The 24,255-nt window shown below is 38.6% G+C and overlaps 1 protein-coding gene and 1 long non-coding RNA gene across 5 annotated transcripts in view; one reads left to right on the top strand and one right to left on the bottom strand.

The window, feature by feature from the left end:
• LOC140187237 (uncharacterized) overlaps nucleotides 1-24,255 on the top strand; it is a 57,229-nt gene that overhangs the window by 5,684 nt on the left and 27,290 nt on the right. The gene's annotated exons all lie outside the window — the stretch shown is intronic.
• On the bottom strand, nucleotides 300-22,619 carry LOC140187234 (myosin-4-like). Its single transcript, XM_072242337.1, has 40 exons — nucleotides 22,598-22,619; nucleotides 22,131-22,180; nucleotides 21,290-21,505; nucleotides 21,046-21,189; nucleotides 20,060-20,216; nucleotides 19,948-19,975; nucleotides 19,748-19,856; nucleotides 19,544-19,636; nucleotides 19,321-19,384; nucleotides 19,120-19,218; nucleotides 18,358-18,461; nucleotides 17,919-18,057; nucleotides 17,452-17,570; nucleotides 17,204-17,353; nucleotides 16,936-17,106; nucleotides 16,537-16,837; nucleotides 16,369-16,436; nucleotides 16,105-16,192; nucleotides 14,983-15,100; nucleotides 14,763-14,886; nucleotides 14,201-14,337; nucleotides 13,826-14,081; nucleotides 13,491-13,733; nucleotides 13,199-13,375; nucleotides 12,962-13,107; nucleotides 12,491-12,581; nucleotides 11,995-12,384; nucleotides 11,760-11,886; nucleotides 10,674-10,792; nucleotides 7,295-7,491; nucleotides 7,002-7,185; nucleotides 6,299-6,464; nucleotides 5,895-6,019; nucleotides 3,547-3,855; nucleotides 3,092-3,295; nucleotides 1,932-2,057; nucleotides 1,647-1,817; nucleotides 1,453-1,557; nucleotides 1,253-1,348; nucleotides 300-452 (listed from the first exon to the last, which is right to left on the bottom strand). Exons 3-40 carry the CDS (start codon nucleotides 21,488-21,490, stop codon nucleotides 300-302), a joined length of 5,799 nt encoding a protein of 1,932 aa, XP_072098438.1. The 5' UTR covers nucleotides 21,491-21,505; nucleotides 22,131-22,180; nucleotides 22,598-22,619.

The following is a 24,255-nucleotide window of genomic DNA, read 5'->3' as shown; positions in this document are numbered from 1 at the left end:
CCTTTGTGGGAGAGTCAAGGACAACAGGGCACAGCGCCCTTTCAAAGCAGAGATGAGGAGAAATTTCTTTAGCCAAAGGGTGGTGAATTTGTTGCCATATGCAGCTGTGGAGGCCAGGTTGCTGGGTGTATATAAGGCAGAGATTGATAGGTTCTTGATTGGACATGGCATCAAGGGTGACGGGGAGAAGGCCGGAAATCGGGGTTGAGCCAGGAGCAGCCATGATTGAATGGCGGAGCAGACTCGATGGGCCAAATGGCCTAATTCTGCTCCTGTGTCTCATGATCTTATAGTTAAAGTTACTTGAGCCATAATACCTTTGTAGAAATCTCCCGGGTTTTAGTTCTGAGTTTGTTGACTTGAGACTCTGCAATGTCAGCACGTTCCTCGGCTTCCTCCAGTTCATGCTGCACCTTTCTGAACTTGGACAGGTGCATGTTGGCCTGTTCCTCCTATAGGAATATAGTATGAGACATCATTAGATTGCAGGCTGAAACACTGGTAATAGGAAAATATAAATAATCACTTGGCACTCCTATAAATTTTAATATTTTGTCAGAACAGTGACCACTTTAAATAGGAATGGTCATACAACTGAAAATTATTGTATCCCAGTGACTTCTGGATGCATTGTTATGAATGAAGACTGGAAATTGGACTGCTTAGTATATTTGATCTTTTGCATATACATAATTGAATTTAAACACAGCATAGACAGACCAAAATTGTTTTACTATATCTTAAAGCATTTGCTGATGTCTTCGGTTGAATTGGAATCCTTCCTGTTATAATTTTATTTTATTTGGCAGTGACTAAGAACATAGATAATGAGTATGTATTTATTATTAAGATTTTGTCTTGTGACGCTTTGCAAGAATTTATGTTTAATTACAATTAACCACTATACTTCAAAAGAAGTAGAGCAAGTCAAATATACAAATCTTCCATGGACACAATGATGTGCACTGCCATAGGCAATGTTGAAAGAAGTTTTAATTACAAATTGGCAAGTGTGGTAAATGGGTTTTAGGCAATTTCCAGGTCATTCACTTCAGACTAAGAAATGAAGTTACTTACTAAATGGCTCAAAGTTAAAGGCTATGGGGATCAAAGGGGCTTGTGGTTTCTGCTTTAAGGTCATAAAGTATTGTGGATTGACACACGTAACTGAAACAGGTCTGAATATTTAAATTTTTGTATCATAAAAATGCATAAAACTATTGAAAATGTAATTTGAACTAGAATTACTTACAGTCTCCTCGCATTGTCTCTTGTAGGCCTTAACCTTCAGCTGCAGCTTGTCAACCAAGTCCTGTAGTCTCAGGACATTCTTTCTGTCTTCCTCTGACTGTGAAAATCATGAAAGAAGCAAAATTTGTGCTCAGTTTGAAGATTAATAAGTATTGCTATATCCCACAGTTCATGCCACTCCTACTTACTCCCTTGCTGTACCTGATATGTCAGTTCCTTGAGTCTTCTCTCGTACTTGCGTACACCTTTAATGGCATCAGCACCGCGTTTCTGCTCAGCTTCCAGCTCATTTTCCAGCTCGTGCACCTAAATCAGCCAACAAATGAGATTTGTTAATATCTATTCGTTTCCTAAGGTTTCAGTATGTATAACACTAAAATAACCTCATTGTTTACCCTAGCCTCCAGTTTCTGGAGCTGCTTCTTTCCTCCTTTCAATGCCAGTTGCTCAGCCTCATCCAGGCGATGCTGCAGATCCTTCACTGTCTGCTCAAGGTTCTTCTTCATTCTCTCCAGGTGAGCACTGGTGTCCTGTTCCTTCTTCAGCTCTTCAGCCATCATGGCAGCCTTGCAATATGAGGCAATTGGACAAATCATTATTCAAGCTCAAAATCTAAATTATACCAATAAGATAGTTAAAATAAGAATCAGTATTTATATTTAAAAAAACTTCCGATTTACATCAGTGATAGCCTTCTTGGCTTTCTCTTCAGCATTTCTTGACTCCTGGATAGTTTCTTCCATTTCAGACTGAAGGTGGTTCAGGTCGGCATCCAGCTTCTTCTTTGTATTGATGAGGCTTGTGTTCTGCAGGAAAAGACAACTTTTGAAAAAGTTTTGTGGGATAACCAATATTAATATCAAACCATAGTGCAGGTGGGTGGAACATTGTTGCAATAACTATGTAAAAACAAAATAGAGAGTGCATCATCAATCATCATCTGAACACCTATATTGCTGCCAATGGTTCTATGGAAGGGATATTTGATGTCATGCTGTGGAGAGATTTAGACACTTATTATTAAATTAGTTTCCAATACTGTATTGGGTATGTATTGCATGATTCCCAGAAACTGAAAACATTTCAGTGAACGTGCCCAGCAAACTATAGCCTTCTAACATCTGCCGGATGATGCTGAGGATGTTCTACGAGTCTGTGGTGGCCAGTGCGATCATGTTTGCTATTGTGTGCTGGGGCAGCAGGCTGAGGGTAGCAGACACCAACAGAATCAACAAACTCATTCGTAAGGCCAGTGATGTTGTGGGGATGGATCTGGACTCTCTGACGGTGGTGTCTGAAACGAGGATGCTGTCCAAGTTGCATGCCATCTTGAACAATGTCTCCCGTCCACTACATAATGTACTGGTTGGGCACAGGAGTACATTCAGCCTGAGACTCATTCCACCGAGATGCAACACAGAATATCATAGGAAGTCATTCCTGCCTGTGGCCATCAAACTTCACAACTCCTCCCTTGGAGGGTCAGACACCCTGAGCCAGTAGGCTGGTCCTGGACTTATTTCCTGGCATAATTTACATATTACTATTTAACTATTTATGGTTTTATTACTATTTATTTATGGTGCAACTGTAACAAAAACCAATTTCCCCTGGGATCAATAAAGTATGACTATGACTATGACTATCAATAGAGGACTTTCTCATAAGCCAGGTAGGCTGCTGGACAGGACAATTAACTAAAAATAACAATAAGATTCTGCTTTTAAGTTCATCCTGAAGCTTCTCCACTTCTGAGCAATTTTAGTTTGTAACCTTAGCACCATGCTGGTATATAGCAGGATCTGCATGCGCATTGGATTCAAAGTGAGGGGAGACAAACCTGAGTGTGCAGCAGCGTAACCCTCTCACTGACATCAACCAGCTCTTGCTCAGCAATTTTGCGAGATCTGTCTGTCTGTTCCAGAGCTGCTCTCATTTCTTCAATCTCAGCCTGTTGCAAACCACTTCTGCGTTCCACGATGGCTAACTGCTCTTTCAAGTCTTCTTGACTTCTGCAAGCATCATCCAGCTGTAATTGTGTGTCCTGTTTAGAAAGCAGGATTCCTTTGTTATCAGATATTACAATAAATTCTTCATATTCACATTGTATTCATGTAAATTTAAAATTCAATGAAAAGTTTGTATTTGCTTAAAATTTCAAATTGCAAGCAAAGTATTATTAGCAAAACTTAATTATGTAAATATCACATTTTATGATGATAAATAATTGCATAATATTTGGAGCTAAGTACCAATTAAATGTAAACAAGGAATTAATTCCCCCATCATACAAACCTTTAATTGACCCTGCAGGTTTCTGAGATGTTTCTGAGCTTCTGAGGCCTGACGATTGGCGTGTCCCAGCTGAATCTCCATTTCATTTAGATCGCCCTCCATTTTCTTCTTGATTCTAAGAGCATCATTTCTGCTCCTGACTTCAGCCTCCAAAGCACTTTGCATCATGTCCACAACTCTCTGATGGTTCCTCTTCACCTGATCAATCTCCTCATCTTTCTCTGCAATCTTCCTGTCAACTTCAGATTTCACTTGGTTCAGTTCCAGCTGAATACGGAGGATCTTGCTCTCCTCATGTTCCAGAGAGGCCTACAAGAGAGGTCAAGTGAATTTGAGTATGTCCACACATTGTTATCATAAAGGTTGCTTTGATACGATGCATTAAATTCACGTATCTTTCTGGAATACTACATTATAAAATTATTTCATGCACAGTGATCAATTTAACAACTCTACAGATTTTGTCATCCTACACTTTCAAAAATTATTAGAACCAGAGCAGATTGTAGAATGCTGAATTGCAGAAGTCTCCAAGGGATATACGTTTTGCTCCCATCAAGTCTATTTGGAAAATTAGCTAATGCAATTTTCCTGAACCTCATTCTTGGGGATGCTTTCAACCTATTTTCATTTCTCTATTTACAAATGACTGATGAGGTATAAGAGTTTGTTTTATCTTGTGTGTGACTACGTTTACTCCTATCTCCTAGGGAAGAATTATGTGAGGTATAAATTCATTAAGTTGATATCATAGCACAAGTGTATAGAAAGAGAAAGGATTCAAGCATATGCTTAAAAGAGGAGGAGGGAATTGTAGTTGTGGGTACCTCAGTGGTGGTGTGATTAAAACTGATGATGAGCAAAATGTCAGAATTATAGGAGCATGGTGGTTGTGGGGCCGGCAGAGATGAACAGCTTAGTGGTTTTAAATGGATATTTGCCAGACCAAGTATCTCAGTGACCACAGAAGAAAACATTTTTTAATATCTGTTTATTACTTATAAGCTAAACAAGCTGTTTAAAACCCCATTACATCTTGATCTTGTAAACTGGGGTTGGTAACTTAATGTTGGCATCCTTCTGGGAATATACAAAATAAAAGTGCATGCATCGGAGTTTTAAAGCAGATCATGTTATAGTTCATAACCGCTCTATAATGAAAGGCCTTGTGCCGAAAATGCATGTAGGCCGTAGGGCACAGGAGCTGAATTAGGCCATTCAGCACATTGAGTCTGCTCCACCGTTCAATCATAGCTTATTTACTAATCTCTCTCAACACCATTCTCCTCCTAACCGTTGATACCCTTACTATGTCATTGTTCCATTTGGCTGTTCCCCTTTAATGCTCCTTTCTCCTTTATTATGCCCTGATTTCAGTCATTAGATTTCCAATTGCTGCTAGTTTACCTAATTATAGTACACCTCGTTTTCATCAGAGACTGTAAAAAAAGTACGATGGCTTCTCTATTTCAGGTTCTCAGTTTGTTGGTTTATTCTCGTGTGATACCTCATTCTCTTGTCCGCTTAGAACAGTTAGTTCTAAGTTTAGTTCCAAGTTCTGCTCTAGTTTCAAGATAGTCCCTGTACATACTTTATCCTTGTCAAGATTCCTCCGGTTTGCTGTTCTATGTTCACGTCTACGCCAGCATCCCCAACTCAGTTGACGTGCCGGTGTCCTGCCCTTGGGTTCTCCTCAGTCGCCCCGTGCAACATACTAATCAAGAATCTAAATCAACCTTGCTTTAAACATATCCAGTGTCTTGGCCCTTGTGCCTTGTGGCTGTCTGTGGCAATAAATTCCGCAGATTCACCACTCTTCAGCTAAAGAAATTCCTCCTCATCTCTTTTCTAAGGGGACATGCTTTCTTTCTGAAGCTGTGCTTCAATGTTCTCCAGCTACAGTGTGCCTAGAAATTCTCATCCAGTGTGCAGTACCTATGAAATTAATTTCATGATATATAATTTATAGCATTACTAACAGGTGATGAATTTCTAAAATAAACCAGTTCCATTTCAGCTGATGCTGGTTGGCCGACTAAATAATTTCAGCATTTACTTTTCTAGGAGCCCTTCAATCCACTCTCTTCTGTTAATAAGGTCTGCCTTAAAGTCTAACTGTAAACTCTTAACAATTTGCTATAAAGGATTAATTTAAATCTTGCTGTTTATTCCAAGGTAAGGAGCCTGTGCTTTGAGAAGAGTAAACATCTTTTACTGTTTAGCCTGTTCCTTTTGAATTTAGCCATTTTAAGTCTATATAGATGTGAAAACTCTTCATGCATTCAGCGGGTGTGACAAACCTGCTGGACCATTTGGTCTAAAGTTCAGTATATTTAAATTTATTTTACCTCTGCCTCCTCCAAAGCAGACTGAATTTCACTCTTCTCCTGTTCAGCTGTCTTCTTTGCCTTTTCCATCTCATGGAGAGCCTTTCCACTTTCACCCAGTTGCTCAGTGAGATCAGAAATCTCCTCTGTTTTATGGAAATGAATTTCAAATTAGGTCTATTTTGTTGGTTAAAACTGAGATTTAATTTCAAGTAGATTTTGAAGCAATAAGGATGGTGCTGTCAGAATGTCTGAACAGTCCTTCACAGCGTCAGGATTTCAGCACGAAATAATTACTGTCTATTTCACTGTTCCATTATTCAGGCAGTTTTAGTTAAATCTGGACCAGGTAGTCTTAATTTCCAGTGGTTCAATAAGTTCAACAATTTAAAACATTTACGTGATGGGCAAAGTTTTGCACTTACGTTGTAGATTCTTGTTCTCTCGTTTAAGAGTTTCCAGTTGCTCCAGAGACTCCTCATATGCATTCTTCATCTTGAAGATCTCAGTACTTAGACCTCGTGATTCCTTCTGAGCAGCTTCCAGCTCAGCATGGGTTTCCTCATGCTTTTGTTTCCAGTCTGCCAGAATCTATACAGTATAGTAGCAAAAGTTGTTCTGTAGTTGTAAAACAGGAATTGTATTCTGCACTACAATTATAGTCCTGATGTATTCCTGCATTAACCAAAAAATTCTTAATTGTGTGTTTGAATAGCTACAATGCAATTCAATACTCCATATTTTGTAAGGACAAAATAGTGCAATTATAGAACTAAAGAGCATCATTTCTGAGTTTAAATAGCCCTGCACATTCGATAGGGTCACGGTGCACTTTAAACTTGAAATAATTAATTACTTTAACCATTCAACTGTTTCTTTCTCCAGATTGCTTGCAGGTTCATTTAGTGAAACTCTATCCATTTTGTCATAGAAATTTTGAGCTAGCATTCATAAATGTTTGAAAGTGAATGCTGTGTGTAAGTGGTTAAACCCCTTCATTTAACATCAGATCTAGTCTGAATATAGAGTGATGCAGCCACTGTAGAGACACTCTGACGGTGAAATTCTTGAATATCAACATGTTAGAATGACAGAAACAGCAACATAGTGGAAAAATTCTGCACTTACTTTGTCAAAGTTCTTTTGTTTCTTGTCTAGAGCTGCTGCTGCTGAGTTTGCCCTCTCTAAATCTACCATCAGATCTTCCACTTCACCCTGCAATCTCTGCTTCGTCTTTTCCAATGAAGCACATTTGGAGTTCACAGCTTCAATGTGCTCTTCTGCATCCTGCAGGCGTTGAGCAAGTTTTTTCCTGAAAAGTAAGAGAACCGGCGTAACAACATTTTCTCCCAGGAAGTGAAGCACACAAATAATCATTGACAGAATGTGGTGGGAGAAGCCAGGTTACTTTCATTACATACTTGGCTTCTTCCAGTTCCTCTGTGCGCTGAATTGCATCAGTTTCATATTTCGTTCTCCACTGAGCCACTTCGCTGTTGGCCTTGGACATTCCACGTTGGAGCTCAGCCTTTGCCTCCACTTCCTCTTCATATTGTTCACGGAGGAGATCACAGTCATGGCGGGCAGATTGCAGACCATGTGCCAGAGCACCCTTAGCCTGAAATCATTGTGTTAAATGATGAAACAGCTCGTACCTCTGATTCTTAGTGAATTACTGAACCTGGATAACTTATGATGAATAGAAATACTCTTCCAAAGGTAAAATAGCAACTTGGTTTATAAAAAAAAATCCAGAAATATGATGGCACAGATTTTTCTTTTGATCTAGCAACATAACTTTGTTGAAATGTTCCAAATTGAGACAAATTCTATTAAGATGAGTCCTGCCTATGAATCAATTAAGGGTGAGAAAAGAAGCTAACAGATGACATTGCCATGTCCCCACTCTTCCTGACTTTCCATGAACTTTCTTTAGAAAGTGATGTAGGGCATAGGATCGAGAGATGTAGAATCTTTGTTGGTAAGGAAATTGCGATGGTAAAAATACTTTGATGAGAGTCATATACAGGCCTCTAAACAGTAACCAGGATGTGGAAAATGGGAGGTAGAAAAAACGTGTCAAAAGGGTGAGGTTACATTAGTCATGCTGGATTTCAATATGCAGATAGATTGAGAAAATCAGGTTGGTGCTGGATCCCAAGAGAGAGAATTTGTAGAATGCCTATAAGATGGCTTTTTAGAGCGACATGTGGCTGAACACACTAGGGGTTCAGATATTCTGGATTGGGTGTTGTGTAATGAACCAAATTTGATTAGGGAGTTTAAAGTAAAGGAGCTCTTGGAGAGGGCAATCATAATATGAGAGAATTCAGGCAGCAATATGAGAGGGAGAAGCTAAAGGCAGATGTATTAGTGTTATAGTAATGGAATTTTAGTGGCATGAGAGAGGAGTTTGCCAAAGTTGATTGGAAGGGTACACTAGCAGGGATGATGGCAGAACATCAATGTCTGGAGTTTCTGGGAGCAATTCAGAAGGCACAGGATCGGTACATCCCAAAGGAGAAGTAGTATTTTGCAACCATGGCTGACAAGGGAAGACAAAGACAACATAAGAGCAAAAGAGGGCATATAATAAGGCAAGAATTAGTGGGAAGTTAGAGGATTTGGAAACTTTTAAAACCCACAGAAATCAACTAAAAAAAACCATGGGGGGAAAATTGAAATATGAAGGTAAGCTAGCCAATAAGATACCAAAGGTTTTTTTCAGATATTTAAAGAGTAAAACAGGCATATTGGACCACTGGAAAATGACACTGGAGAGGTCATAATAGGAGACAAGGAAATAGCAAAGGAACAGAGTAAGTATGTTGCATTGGTCTTCATGGCAGAAGATACTAGCAGAATGCCAGAAGTTTGAGTGGGTCAGGGGGCAGAAGTGAGTGCAGTTGTTATTACTCAGTAGAAGTTGCTTAGGAAGCTGAAAGAGCTGAAAATAGATAAGTCATCAGTAACTAATGAACTACACCCCAAGATTCTGAAAGAGGTGGCTGAAGGGATTGTGAAGGCATTGGGAATGATCTTTCAAGATTCACTAATCTGGCATGCTTCCAGAGGACTGGAAAATTGCAAATGTCACTCCCTCTTCAAAAAAAGAAATTATAAGATGATTAGCCTGATCTCTGTGGTTGGGAAGATATTGGAGTCAATTGTTAAAGGGGTTGTTTCAGGGTACTTGGTGGCACATTATAAAATACGGAAAACCTTGCCTGACAATTCTGTTGAAATTCTTTGAGGAAATAACAAGCAGGATAGACAAAGGAGAATTGGTGGATTCTGTGTACTTGGATTTTCAGAAGGCCTTTTACAAGGTGCCACACTTGAGGCTGCTTAACAAGATAAGCGCCCATGGTATTACAGGAAAGATACTAGCTTGGTAGAGCATTGGCTGATTGTCAGGAGGCAATGAGTGGGAATAAAGGGAGCCCTTTTTGATTGGCTGCTGGTGACTAGTGGTGTTCCTCAGGATCATTGTTTAGGATGCTACTTCCTGCGTTGTATGTCAATGAATTGGATGCTGGAATTGTTTGCTTTGTGGCCAAGTTTGCAGATGATACAAAGAGAGGTGAAGGAGCAGCTGGTATTGAGGAAGTAGTGAGGTTGCAGAAGGAATTACACAGATTAGGAGAATGGACAACGAAGTGGCAGATGGAATACGGTGGCAGGAAGCATATGGTTATGTACTCTGGTAGAAGGAATAAAAGTATAGACTCATTTCTAAATAGGGAGAAAATGCAAAAATCTGAGACACAAAGGGACTTGGGAGTACCTGTGCAGAATTCCCTAAAGGTGAGGAAGGCAAATGCAATGTTAGCATTCATTTCAAGAGGACTAGAACTTAAAAACAAGAATGTAATGCTAAGGCTTTATTAGTCATTGGTCAGACCACATTTGTAGTATTGTGAACAGTTTTTGGCACTTTATCTAAGAATATACTGATACTGGAGAGGGTTCAGAGGAAGTTCTACACAGAGAAACAAGAATGATTTCGGGATTGAAAGCCCTATCGTATAAGGAGCAGTTGATGGCTCTGGACCTTACTGAAATTTAGAAGAATGAGGGGGAGACTCATTGAAACATATCAAATGTTGAAAAGCCTAGATGGAGTGAATTTGGAGAGGATGTTTCTTATGGTCGGGGTGTCTAAGATCAGAGGGCACAGTCTCAGAATAGAAGGATGTCAGATTAGAACAGATGAGATTTCTTTAATAAGAGCGTGGTGAATATGTGGAATTCATTGCCACAGACAGCTGTGGGGACCAAGTCATTGGGTGTACTTAAGACAGACATTGATAGGTTCTTAATTAGTCAGTGTGTAACACATTCTGCAGGGAGGGCAGGAGAATGAGGTTGAAAGGAAATGGAATAGCCATGACGAAATGGCAGAGCATACTCGATGGGCTGAATGGCCTGATTCTGCTCCTACAATTTATCATCATATTTTTGTCGTACTTGAACACTATTAAAAGTTTTTGAAGGTGTAAAATCTGAGGAAATTACTTGCATACTTTTAAATAGTTGAAATAATTAAGAATTGTAGTAATATTAAAAACTTACAGAATGTTCTTTCTCAAACAAGACTGGAGCTCACTACTCAAATGACTGGGCTTCTTCCTTTCTACAAATATGGACATCATGAACTTTCTGGTAATTATGAGGTTAAATGTTTGAGATACACTACAGAATTGCCAGCATTGCCCAGCAAGATATGCGCCATTCTTTTTTTAGTATGAATTTTCTTGTTAAACTAATATTGAAGGTGTATAGTAATTATATTGGTACCTTTGTTTCTTCCTCCAGCTGTCTTTTGAGTTCCTCAATCTGCTGGGTATATCCTTGTTTCCCTCTTGTCAACTGAGATACTAAGGCCTCTTTCTCCTCCACCTGGCGGGTCAGTTCCCCTGAAAATCAGAAATAGTTATAAGTATTTCAGGATGTATATTGTATCTATTTCTCTGACCTTAAATGTACCTTTAAAAATTATATCAACATTGCAGAGTACTTCCTGTATGATTATGCAGAAACCATTCAGCATATAAATAATTGATTTGTAACAAGTACTAGTCAGAGGTGTTATGTTCTAGTGTGAGAAAGTCTGATCTGAGAGAGTCAGTCGCGTCACATAGGGATTTGTGTCCTTTCCACGATGTGGAAGGGATGTAGGCTATAGTTCTGCTCAGATATAAAGTTAAAATCCAACTCAACTAGGTAAGTGGCATACACAAGGTACTGTAACTGGTAACAATCTTTTCCCCAGGGTAAGGAAGTCCAAAACTAACATGGGTTTTGGGTGCAATGGGAAGACTTGAAAGGGACCTTAGGCAACTGTTTCATGCAGAGGGTGGTGAGTATATGGAATGGATTGCCAGGGGCAAGTGTTTGCAGCAGGTATAATCATCATTTAAAAAGCACTTGGAGAAGTGGGGCTCAGAGCTATATGGTCCTAATAGTAAGTTAGCACTAGCTAGATGGGCACCGTGTTCAGCATTTGCTAAAGGACCTGTATCTGTGCTGTATTGATCTATGGCTCTGTTCAAACCCAAACTTAGCACTTTGCACTTTCTCCAAACCAGACCTTGCACAACTGTTTTTTTAATATGAGTCTCAGACACGCTATTGTGCTGCTTGAGGTGAAACTATAGATATTGATCAAGAATGTCAGATACATCAATGTATTCAAGAAATAATCCTGACGTGGGTTAAGCGCTGAGCCTGATCCGCAAGGTCTAACCCAACCTGAACTGGGTGAGTTAATTTGGGTCTCTATCAAATTTTGCCTTCTAGCTTGTCTATGAATTTTATTTTATGCTTTCTAAAATTTTTACAGGGTCACAAGAATTACATTATCAACATAGAACTGATCAATACCATTTTCTGTTGCAAAACGTGCTTTCTGAGCTGATAAGTCGTTGATCAAACGTTGATGTTCATCATGTTTGGTCTTCATTTCACTGACCTGGTCCTCCAGTGTCCTGGCTAATTTCTCAAGGTTTGCCTAAAACCAGAACAATCAGTTTTGAAAAGATGCAAGACAATCTGTACCCAGTTTACGAGTTAAAATTAATTCTGCATGTGTAGTAGTTAGTGCCCTCTGTCACTATACCTTAGCTTTGGACACTGATTCCATGTTGCTGGCAAGGTCATCAATTTCCATCTTCAGCTCACTCTTTTCCTTCTCGAGTTTCTGTTTCACACGTTGTAGATTATCGATTTGTTCCCCAAGTTCTGCAACACTGTCAGCCTGCTTCTTGCGAAGAGCAGCAGCTGTGGCTTCATGCTGGAGGGTAGATTCTTCCAGGTCACGGCGCATTTTCTGAAATTCTGCCTCTCGTTTCTTGTTCATTTCAATCTGAGCTGCAGTTGCTCCACCAGCTTCTTCCAGTCGCTCACTGATCTCTTCAAGTTCCCGAGAAAGATCAGCTCTCAGTTTCTCAGTCTTAGCACGAGAAGTACGTTCAGCTTCAATTTCTTCCTCAAGCTCCTCAATACGGGCCTTAAGATAAACATGCATTGATTATAATGACGGAACCAGTAACTTCAATTCAAATATATGACCTTTACTGAATGCCACTGATAAATTCACTAGACATATACATCACCTGTAATTCTTTAATCTTTTTCTGCAGCTGGGAAGCCATTGCCTGCTCATCTTCAACTTTGCTTTGAAGCTGGCTGATTTCAAACTCTTTCCTTTCGATAGAAAGAGTAAAAGATACAAATTAAATTAATTTGTTAATGAAGTTCTGTAATATTAGCAAATTCAGTTTTTTTAATATTTTCTCTGACATACCGAGGCAGTAATTGTGTGATAAATAATTCATACTTAAATAAGTCTTAATTTCCCGTTAATACATTGTTACTTACTACAAGAATGTTTAGTGTTTTAGATAATGACGGGAATTTTTTCTTGAGTTCTACCACGGATATTTTGGGATATACATCCTCAAAGTAATATAAAATCTTTGACTAAAGGGCCTATGTTTTGATTAGCAAGTTCTATATGCCAATCATGGTCATTTAAGCAACGGATTGGAACAAAGATCGATTTTGCTCAGAAGTTAAATACTCACTTCTTTAGTTTCTCATCCAGTTGTTGCTTGTCATTTTCCAAATCCATTACTACTTCTTGTGACAGCTTCAAGTCACCTTCAAGCTTTCTCTTAGAACGCTCAAGATCCATGCGGAGTTTCTTCTCCTGCTCCAGAGAGCCTTCAAGCTTTTAAAAGCAAAATACTATTTTATCAAGATTCAATTCAAGGGAAGGATTTCTAAATGTTATGCGATTTATTGTTATTTTGAATACCTACATCATCAACTTGCTGTTCCAATTTAGTCTTTGTTTTGGTCAGAGTGTTGACTTTGTCTTCCTCAGCCTGGAGGTCATCCAAGGTTTGCTGATGGGCCTCCTGGAGGGCTTTCTTTTCCTTTGTTAACTTAACGATGCTTTCATCAAGAGTGGCCATCTCTTCAGTGAGATTTTTAACCTACATTTAGCAAACAAAAATGAACAAAATTTTATGACATGCAGTTGTCACTTTGGGAGTATATATATATATACATGTTATATATTAGTTGGACATCAAAACCACCCATTTATACCTTGTTCTCAGTGGCATGTTTCTCTTTTTCAACTTTGGCCAATGTCAGCTCCAAGTCATCAATATCTTTCTTCAATTCTGAACACTCATCCTCCAGTTTCCTTTTCTTAGCTGTTAGCTCAGCATTTATCTCCTCTTCATCTTCTAGTCTTTCATTAGCTTCCTTCAATTTAGCCTCCAGCTGAATTTTATTTTTAATCAGCCCCTCACATCTTTCTTCTGCATCTGCCAGAGTTTCACTTTCCTGTCATAAAATGATACAATGAATTATACCAGGCTATGTGTTTTGTAACGTGTACACATTCATAACGATACAAAAGTGGTCAATGTAGATACCGCTTGGACTTGAAGTTGGAGATCATTCTTTTCCTGTACAAGGGCCACCATTTTCTCTTCTAATTCCTTCCTCCGGGCTTCAGATTTGGCAAGCGCTTCCTTAGTTTTCTCAAACTCTTCTTTCATATTTGCCATTTCCTTTTCAGTTTCAGCACTCTTCAGAAGAGGTTTGATCTTGAAGTACAGTTGCATCCATGGCCAGTGTTTGACATTTGTGAATGCACGGATGTTGTACTGCAGAGTAAACAGTGCTTCCCTAACGGAAAAGTGAAACGAAGAGGTTAGAACAACTTTCTCTTTTTAGAGTAAACTGTGATGTTAATATATATATGGTTTATTGCAAATAATTCTGGATATCTGAAGGGAAGTACTTACCTCCTTTCCATCATTCTCTTAAATTCAACTCTCATTAAAAAGCCACGACACATAGCTTGAGTACGGGTAATGAGTGCTGCCAACTTATCATCTCTCATCTCTTCAAGTAAGCCTAAGAGACCCGCCTTGAAGAACACCTTAAATGGACATAAATTCTCATGTTATTTACGTGAAGTTCATAAAGAGCATTTACATATTTGGTATTCCTAATATCTGAAGGACTGTAACAATCATCATATGGATTACAGCAGTTGGAGAAAGTGACTTTTCAGGAGTAAAAAGCCACTCTTGAAAGGCTTAGGGATGGGTAAAAAGGCTCATCTTGTTAGAAACCTGAATTCAAAGACTAGAAAGTAATTATCCTGTCACTGTGTGATCCTATCCTGGACAGATGATTGTCTATGTGAAGGGAGTTAGTGGGTTCTTTAAGTTTGGTCATCAATGGAACAGTGGAGAGTGTGAATATTCTTTCATTCAGACCAGCCTTCCCTTGAGAAACTATTATTTATTAACATCAGCCTCTTATTGCAAAATTATAAAGTTAAGTTTGAAGTATATTTACCTTAGTGTGTCCAAATTTGTACTGGGTGTGATCTACATCAATGGATCCCAATAGCTTTTCAGATGCTTTCTTGCTGTCAATGAACTGACCTTCAGGAATGGCACTGGCATTGAGAACCCTGTATCTATTTTATTAATAGAAAAAATACCTTAATGTTTTCTTAAAAGAATATTTAAATGGACAGGAGAACTACTGTGCAGACTTTGAGATTTTTTTTTACCTTTGTTTGAAATCACCATAGATGATTCTGCTTGGAAATCCCTTTCTGCAAATTCTGATACCTTCCAGCACACCATTGCACCTCAGCTGGTGTATGACAAGCTGATTCTCCATAGCACCTGATGGATTTAAATGATCATTAAAATACAACAACAGATTGGTTTTATCTTCTTTTCGTTTAATGTAAAACAAATAAATACCATTACCTGGTTCAGATGCATTATTTTCTCTGAATGGAAAAAAAAATACAGGTTGAGTACAGCTTGCCCGAAATGCTTGGGGCTTTAAGTGTTTTGGATTTTGGAGTATATAATGAGATAACTCGGGATCGCCATCATTTCCAACTCTGAATTTATGTGCTACCGGTAAGCGGCTTTGTCTTACACTTGTTAATTATACAATTGCACTTAACAGTGAAGATTATTACATACCAGTAATGTAATGAAAATATAATGTGTGCAAGGTCACAAAAGCAGCACAGCAACATCAGGAGAATACCTGACTGAAGTGTTGAACAACTACAAACAATGATAGACTTCCAGTCTCCACCTACGATACATGTTTTGATTAAAGGGTTGCAGAACATTGTATCTATATTTTACTTTTTATTAGGTTTTATGTAAGGCATAAAAACAATCAGCATTGTAGACTTGTTCTGGTGTTATATTTTCATCAGTGACCCTTTAAAGTTTAATTTAATTCTGTTACGTAAGGTGTAAATACAATCAGCATTGTAGACTGTTCTGGTGATAGATTTTAGTAATTAGCAGATGCTTTAAAATTTTAATGTTGTGCCTTTTCTTAAATTTCTGCAACTAGCCTGCTGAATATTCACAATCACCTTCAATATTCAGTTTGTTGTGATAAGATCAACATACCATTAAGCAGCATATGTTCACTCTGACACTGACAATACATGAGTGAGATTTTCATTTTTCACTTTATGCATTGCTTTTCCATATTTCATTAACTTGTGCTCATAACATATTTCTATTTGTGATGTCATGTCAGTGCTCAAAAAAAAAATCAGATTTCGAAGGCTTTGGATTTTGGAAATTCATATAAGGGGTATTCAACCTGTATTGATCTTTGCTGTATCTTACATTACATGAAATAAACTCACCTGGTGTCTTTGTTTCATTGGGAATGATACAACGCACAAAATGTGGATGTGTGCTTCTCAGGTTAGTCATCAGCTTGCCCAAGTTTTCCTTTGAAATGAATAACAAACTGATGTTAATACCTAGTTTATCTTATGGTGTTTAGCATAACCACATGCAGCTGTTCTACATTTGATTAGCTTTCTACATTCAATCAGTATTTTGTTAGTTAATTCAATTATGGTGAGACATGCTTCGATATAGACTGAAATAAACAAAATTCTTACTCTAAACAGAGCAGATACTGTCTGGAAGGAACCACCCTTCTTTTTGCCTTTCTTGGCACCACTTTCACCTGTAAAGACACAACATAGTTGTTTGTTCTAAACACCAGGAAAGGGAAGGAAGAAATGCTGGCAAAATAATTGTTGCTAATGACTGTATCAGAACTTTACCTTCGAGAGGTGCAGCATAGAGATGAGCCAAGAGTTTCATTGACGATTTCTGGAACAGCCCAGTTACAGTTTCATTCAGTGGATCCTTGTTCTTATCCAGCCAGCCATTAACATTGTAGTCAACAGTGCCAGCATAATGGATCAGTGAGAAATGGGCTTCAGCCTTTCCTTTGGCAGGTTTGGGCTTCTGGAAGTTGTTTGACTTACCAAGATGCTGATCATACAGTTTATTCTTGAAGGTATGGTCTGTGGCCTTGGGGACAATACACTCCTCTTCAAGGATTGAGAAGATGCCCAGAGGCTGTGGGAATCCCAATGTTTGTTTGGGTGAGTGTTTACATTAGCAGAATACACAATAAACATTGACCTTTCATGAATGTCTTACCCATCATTACCCACCTTCTCAATAAGTTCAATGCAAGCAGCCAGATCCATACCAAAGTCAATGAATTCCCATTCAATACCTTCCTTCTTGTACTCCTCTTGTTCCAGAACAAACATGTGGTGGTTGAAGAACTGTTGCAGTTTCTCATTAGTGAAGTTGATACATAACTGCTCCAGACTGTTGAACTGCACACACAGAAAGATACGTGGGATACTTCATAAAATTTAATTGTCACTTAATTAAAAACATATTCAAATCAATGTTTATGTTTCTGATACTTACATCAAAAATTTCAAAACCAGCAATATCCAGCACACCAATGAAATACTGTCTGGCCTGCTTTGTGTCCAGTTGTTGATTAATACGGATGACCATCCATAAGAACATTTTCTCATAAATGGATTTGGAAAGTGCACCAACTGCATTATACACCTGAAAAGACATAATATGATCAATACTTGTTGGAAATTCCATTGTTCCAAGTACAAACATTTACAGAAACATTTTACTTGAATTTTTTATAACTGTACCTGCTGAACAGTTTGACCTTTGGTCACAAATTCATTGCCAACCTTTACTCGTGGAAAGCACAATCCCTTTAATAAATCTGCTGAGTTCAGACCAGTCAAGTAGGCAACTTTGTCAGCATCTAACACAAAGTAAGGAGTAATCAAACATGTTAGAAATACTAAAGCTATGAATCAATGTTACTACTGTGCTTGCTCACCAAATTTTCTTACCAAAGATTCTCTGTGTAATTAGTATTTAAAATGAGTTATCTGGTTTATGCTGTACAACTAAGCACCAACACACAAAACACAGAGAATACTTCCCAGAATATTTCGAAAAATAAAGTTGCAAATCACTTAAACACAAATTCATTACCTTTTCACTTTAGACTTTGAAAGAAATTAAGTATTAACCAGATTGAAGTTTGATTTGAAATATGTTAAATTTAGTAAATAATAAAATTCTATAAGTCTCTTGAAACTGTTACCTTCTGTGCCATCGGGCTCTGCCTGCTCTTCACGCTGCTTTTGCTTGAATCTCATGTTTCCAAAGTGCATTACTGCTCCAGTGAGTTTATAGATGCCCCACTTCTCATCAATGGTGAAGCCCAGGACATCGATGGCAGTCTGTACACCAAACAGCAGAATTAGCATCCAACAAAAATACCCACATAAAAGTTTTCTCAGCTTTATTAGGAAAGCTTGTGTAGTTTGACGTATCTTCATGCAACATGTTTTAGCTCAGTTTTTCACAAATTTTAATGTTTTATATTTGGAGAGCAGATTATCTTATTTTTTGATCTTTTAACTCAACTTGTTTGGTTAGTGAAGTGGATTACAGTCATTGGATCCAGATATAAAATATTTGAAAAATTAACGAACCATTAGTCAAGAAGATGTAAATGAAGCTATATTGTAAGTACTCACATCAGTTGCCACTAATTCTTCTTTATCATCGATACTAGTAACAGAGATTTCACCCTGGCTGACAAATGGGTAATCATAGGGGTTGGTGGTAATGAGACAAGCCTCTGCCAAAAACAAATGCTTTGTTAGTGGAATTGTGATGTACCAAATGAAAGGCCACAAGTTATCTAATAATGTCATTTGATTTTGTCTCTTCCTTTCAAACAGCTTGTTGAATTGAATGAGATGAGAGTTTTCAAAATGAGGCAGTAACAAATCATTGAAAGACTGCATGAAAAATAGCATTGCAAATAGTGCATACTGAAGACGCAAGAAACACTGCAGATGCTGGAAATCTGGAGCAACAGGCAAAAATGCTGGTCAGGCAGCATCAGTGGAGCAGTCAGCGTTTCAGACCCAACCCTTTCGCCAAGACTGGAAAGAGCGAATGCAGAACCAGAATAAATGAGTAAGGGGAGCGGTTGGAGAATGAGCTGGCAGGTGATATATGAATATTAATTGAGTGGAGGAAGAAACTTAGATGGGAGGTGATAAGTGGAAGATGCAAAGGGCAGAAGATAGAATCGATTAGGAGAGGACTGGAATAAAGGGAAAGATGGAGAAGTGGAAGGAAGGAAGGCAGCTGTGAGTGGTAAAGAGCCTACAAGAATAAGGAGGGAGGGAGCACAGGGGAATGGTTATATAGTGAAATTTGTTGGCAGAAATCTTTCACATGTTAATGCAAATATAAATGTATCAACATTCAAAAACTTTGAACCTTACCAACAATTTCAGGTTTGTGATTAGTTGTCATCTGGTAGAAAATGTGGTAACTCCTTTCAGCTTTCAGCTGGAATGTCACTCTGGACTTTTCCAGTAGATCTGGAGAGTTATGAGTTAATGTAAATTTAGTATAGAACAGACCAACATGATAGCAATTTGATTTACAACTAATATTTCCATTTCCGTTTCCACTGCACTTACAAGTTTCAATGTCAGCAGAAGCCAGTTTCCCCGTGGTACCGAAGTGAATTCTGATGAATTTACCCTTGATGTGAAAGATATTCAAGTCAACGGTGAAACAAAGTCAGAGAACATGCACAATATAATGTTATTGAAACCTTTCTATTATTAAACTGGACAGTTAATAGATCTTACATTGTGGGGTGTAACGGCTGTAACAGTCGTAAAGTTTGAAGACACTTACAAAGCGAGACGAATTGTCGTTTCTCACAGTCTTGGCATTACCGAAGGCTTCCAACAGCGGGTTGGCCTGGATGATTTGATCCTCCAGGGTCCCCTGTAAAAATAGTTTTGGTTATCAGAAGTTAGTCATTTATTGAATGAAGAAGGAGATTGCAGCTAAGCAACGAAAAGTTTCCGATGTCAATGAAATTAGTTCTAACTGTACCTTGCCAGTTGGCTCCTTCTTCTTGCCGGGTTCACCAGCAGCTGCGACCAATGCAAAGTACTGGATGACACGTTTCGTGTTCACGGTCTTGCCGGCACCGGATTCTCCGCTGAAGACGAGAGCATAGCGTGAAGAACTCAACAGCTGTGCCACAAATAATAAAGTGATTTTAAAAGGCAACCAGAATCTGCAACACTTACGTGATCAAGATCGACTGGTTTTCCCGATCTGTAGGACAAAGAATCGAAAGATATATGAATTTGTGCCATGATTTCGATTTTAGGAAAAACACTGGAAAAAGGGATTATTTACCAGTCAACATGAACTGATAAGCATTATCAGAGATGGAGAAGATGTGGGGAGGAGCTTCTTGACGTTTCTTGCCCCTGTAGCCAGCCACGACCTCAGCATTGTACACAGGCAACCATTTGTAGGGGTTCACGGTGACACAGAACAACCCGGAGTAAGTCTAAAGGCAGACAAAATGTTTTTTTTAATTAAGGTTCCTTCTTTATAGATTTAAGCTTTTATTTTCGCAACGAAAAGAGAGTACAAGAGCTTGAAATTCCAGCATATGCAGATTTCCTCGTGTTTACAAGAGCAAGAGTCCTCTATGTCATGAAAAACTGGTAACAAGCATACGGTCTTTGATTTTGTAAACAGGGTCGTGAGATGTACAGTAACTTTTGCTAAAACTGCATACATTACTTGGTATTTAAAATACAACTGTTGTGTCAAATTCCTTTCATCTATCTTTACAAAACGTTTTGAGAGGCAAAAGAAGTTTATTTGAACGGAACATGGAGACGTACTGCAGCAATGTGGACAGCAACAAGTGTTCAGAATTACAAAGTAAGTTATGAGCAAACGATGGGGTGCAATGGCAAGAGGCTAGGTTTAATGGAAGTGGCAAGCAGTCTAGAGTTGAGATGACTATGTTTATGCAGAGGGAGTTTCATTGTTAGACTTGGGCAAATATAACGCTGCCTCTTCGCACAAGGCCAATTATAAATCCTTAATGGATTCGGCTTAATGCTGGGATATACACGCTGCGAATCTATAAAGCAATCACCTATCTAAAGTGATTTTTTTTTGCAAAGGGAATTGTTAGCATTTTGGATGCACTCCTCGAAGGTGAAGAAATTGCATTCATGGTTACTTTAATTAGGATTTGGTATTGTTATATTCGACGCTTTTGCAGTACTGTATTTTGGGTAGGGGCATGGATCTAACTGGACGCTGGGTCAAGGAATAGCCACCGTCTATGGATAATGATAGTCTACTGTTATTATACTTACGTAGATCATCCAGGCTGCATAACGTTCTTTGAGGTTATACAACACAGCTGCCTCATTCAGGTGGGTCAACATAGCCATATCTTCGATTTTATCGAACTTCGGAGGATTCATTGGGAAGACTTGGTCCTCCTTGGCAGTCACAGTCTGTATAAAAAAGGAACAACAAAAAAAATGTTATTTAGGGCAATGTCGCCATTGTGAAGCGTTTCAGAATGATGTCTTCATGTTCAACTCTTCAACTGACCTTCTTGTCTATGGTCTCCACGGTGATTTTGTCACCCTCCCTGCTCTTGATTGTCCCTTTCACGAATAGTTCGTGAGGTTCGAAGACATAACAGGCTGTTTTAGCATCGAACGGTCGGGTCTGCGCTTCAAGCCTTTCTTTGTCGGGTTTGCGCAAGTAAATCGCCGCCTGTCCAAACACCTCCATTTCCGTATCCCCCATGGCTTCGGTTTATTGCTGCAACACAGGTGCACCGTTAAAAATGCTGCAATTTCTATCCAATTACATACATAGACGCTAAATTCTAAACCATCTCGGTTAATATTTAGCATTCCTTTCCATAAGATGTCCCCTTCTTAGTTTGCCCATCTCTGACCCAGTCTGGCCTGAGGTTAACATATTTTGGCGCTGCGTTACTCCTATCTACCTGGCAAATATATACCCAGTTTGGAGTTTCGAGGGTCGCTTTGGTCATTGAGCGAGCAATCTGTGAATCAAAAATTACATTTGAGACTCGTGGATTTCATGGATTGATAACCATGAATTTTGCTGCTGTTAATTAGAATAGGTTGAGACTGTGCATCTTTACAATCTCAATCAAGAAATGAATGGTCTTTTACACTCTTTTTCTAAATCCTTCTCCTCCTCAAAATTGGCTCTAAAATACAACAGTTATATTTCCTCCAGTTTCTCGCGTCGTAAGGACCGATCTTTAAATCCCATATCCCCAGTCTTATTTTCCGAGTTATGAACGCCTTTAATATAAAGGTGTCCTAAATATAACTGGTCCTAACCGAATTCGATACTAAATGTTAACTATAATGGATGAGTCACATTTGAACAATCGCCCTCTCGTCCGTACCTCGACAATCTTCACACCAAAAAGAAAAAAAGGCTTCTGCAGCGGGCACTCTAGAAAATACATATAGATGAAACATTAAAAACACAAGAAAATCTGCAGATGCTGGAAATCCAAAGTAACACACACAAAAATGCTGGAGGAACTCAGCAGGTCACGCAACATTATGGAAAAGAGTAAATAGTCGACGTTTCAGTCCGAGACCGTTCGGTCCGAAAAGTTGACTCTGTTTTCCATAGATATTGCCTGACCTGCTGAGTTCCTCTGGTAGGTAAAACATTAGCCTTGCATCGGTTATCCTCAAACTGCAGTTGCCAGTCAGTTATTTTTAAAAAGTTTAATTTACTTTAAATTCGCAATAATTCACTAAACGACCTTTTATGAATGTTAAAGTAATGCAATAACACAACGGCTTAAGTTGCAAAATACTAGCGCAGCATCTTTGTTAATGAGAAAAGCAGCGACATAACCTTCAGTACGTACGGCGGAGCTGAGACCGTGGCTAATCGCCGACGTTCCTCCTGCATCTTTATAGATAAGTTTTCGCTGGCGCAGCAAAGCAGCCTTCTATATTTGGTGTACAAAGGTCTCATCATCAAACCTGCTTAATCCGTCAACTCTTGCTTTCTCAAATGAATTTATTTTAAGGATGCTTTGTCAGTCAATCCATATGGGGGAGAAAGAAAGTGTTGGCATATCGCCAGTAAGGAATAGCCGAAAACAAATGTAAGAAAATTATCAACCAATCATAGAGTAATGAATTAAATTATCAATTTTATTCGCATGGCATGAAAACTTCATAAAGAAAGAATCTTGGCTGGTTATTAATATTTACTAGAAGAGTACGATCTTCACACGTTTAAAATATCTTTATGAGCTTTGAATTTCTTGGTCATATCTCTCCATGGTGGCAGAACCATTCTGTCAGGATTAGAGGGAATGTTGGTTTTCTGCTCAACCGCATTCTGAATTTGCCTTCAGTTACCGAGCTTTTCGATTAATCAACATTAGGGGAAGACCGGATACTTTCAACGGGCAGTATACATAAAAGACTGGAATGAGGAACATACGGTATTTCAGAATTCTCAGTTTCAGAAGGTACCGAGTATGTTGGCTAATAAGAACTTTCCGGTGACTGTAGAGAGAGAAAAAAATTAAAAGGAGACTAATATTTTGAAACTCTAGGTTTTAATTTTTGGAGTATCAGTTGGCCGGGTACGCTAGCTATTATGTAAGTTATGCAATGTTATCAGTGCAGCAACTTTACTGCACTGTAGAACTCTAAATAACTTCAAATTTGGGAAAACTTAATCTCCTTTGAGGATTGCACTCTGAAAAAATACATCTCCCGTCGTTTTCGTTAAGGAAACGTCAGCATTGTGAAACGAAATAATCAAAGGGAAGTGAATTCCGGTTAATTGGGCCAGCTGTTTATTTGAGACAACCCAAAGAACAAAAGCTAAATCGAAGAAATAACCGGGATTCCCTTCGTTTATTTGGGACAATGTGCGCTTATTTGGGGCACGAAGCTGTTTCCGAACTCAGGCAACACTGGCGCATTTTAAGACTGATTGCTCTAATCAAGGTGCAGTGTCTAATGGCCACACAAGTGCATGAGACTAACTCTGGTTAAAAACTGTTCGGCAAGTCTACTGTCCCAATATTGTCCCCAATAAACAAAGAGAATCTTGTCTATTTCTTGATTTAGTTTTTATTTTTTAAGTCGTCTCAATACCGATGGCCCAATTAACCGGGATCCATCGTATTTAGATCACAGACATTGGTTGAAAACTGAGCATGCATGAGACTGTGCAGATGCTTAAAATAGTAAAAATATGTTCCACATTTAATCTTTAATCTCACACTCTGACGATATTCATTATTCTACTGTTCTCATCAAGCCTGGATGTTCCATGAAGAAAATTAACTGAAGCAAATTTAACTCGGAATTGCCAAACTGGTAAGAGAATTTCACAGGAATATATTCATGGTAAATAATGAAAGGGTCATACAAGACATGGAGCACACAATTCCCAACCTACAGGTCAAATCAGACCTAAGCTTTGCAGACCAATCAGATTCAGTTCTGAATCATGGTGGTCAGTTGAAGAATTACCTAAAGATGTTC

The sequence above is a fragment of the Mobula birostris genome, chromosome 24, assembly GCF_030028105.1.
Source record: "Mobula birostris isolate sMobBir1 chromosome 24, sMobBir1.hap1, whole genome shotgun sequence".
In the NCBI taxonomy this organism is placed as follows: domain Eukaryota; kingdom Metazoa; phylum Chordata; class Chondrichthyes; order Myliobatiformes; family Myliobatidae; genus Mobula; species Mobula birostris.
This window is presented reverse-complemented; position numbering and strand designations above follow the sequence as displayed.

Coding starts and splice junctions, on each gene's coding strand:
- LOC140187234 (XM_072242337.1), bottom strand. CDS start 21,490: ATGGGGGATACGGAAATGGAGGTGTTTGGACAGGCGGCGATTTACTTG. Junction 19,637..19,747: donor AGAAGGAGCCAACTGGCAAG/GTACAGTTAGAA, acceptor CTATTTTTACAG/GGGACCCTGGAGGATCAAAT. Junction 12,385..12,490: donor AAAAGATTAAAGAATTACAG/GTGATGTATATG, acceptor GTTTATCTTAAG/GCCCGTATTGAGGAGCTTGA.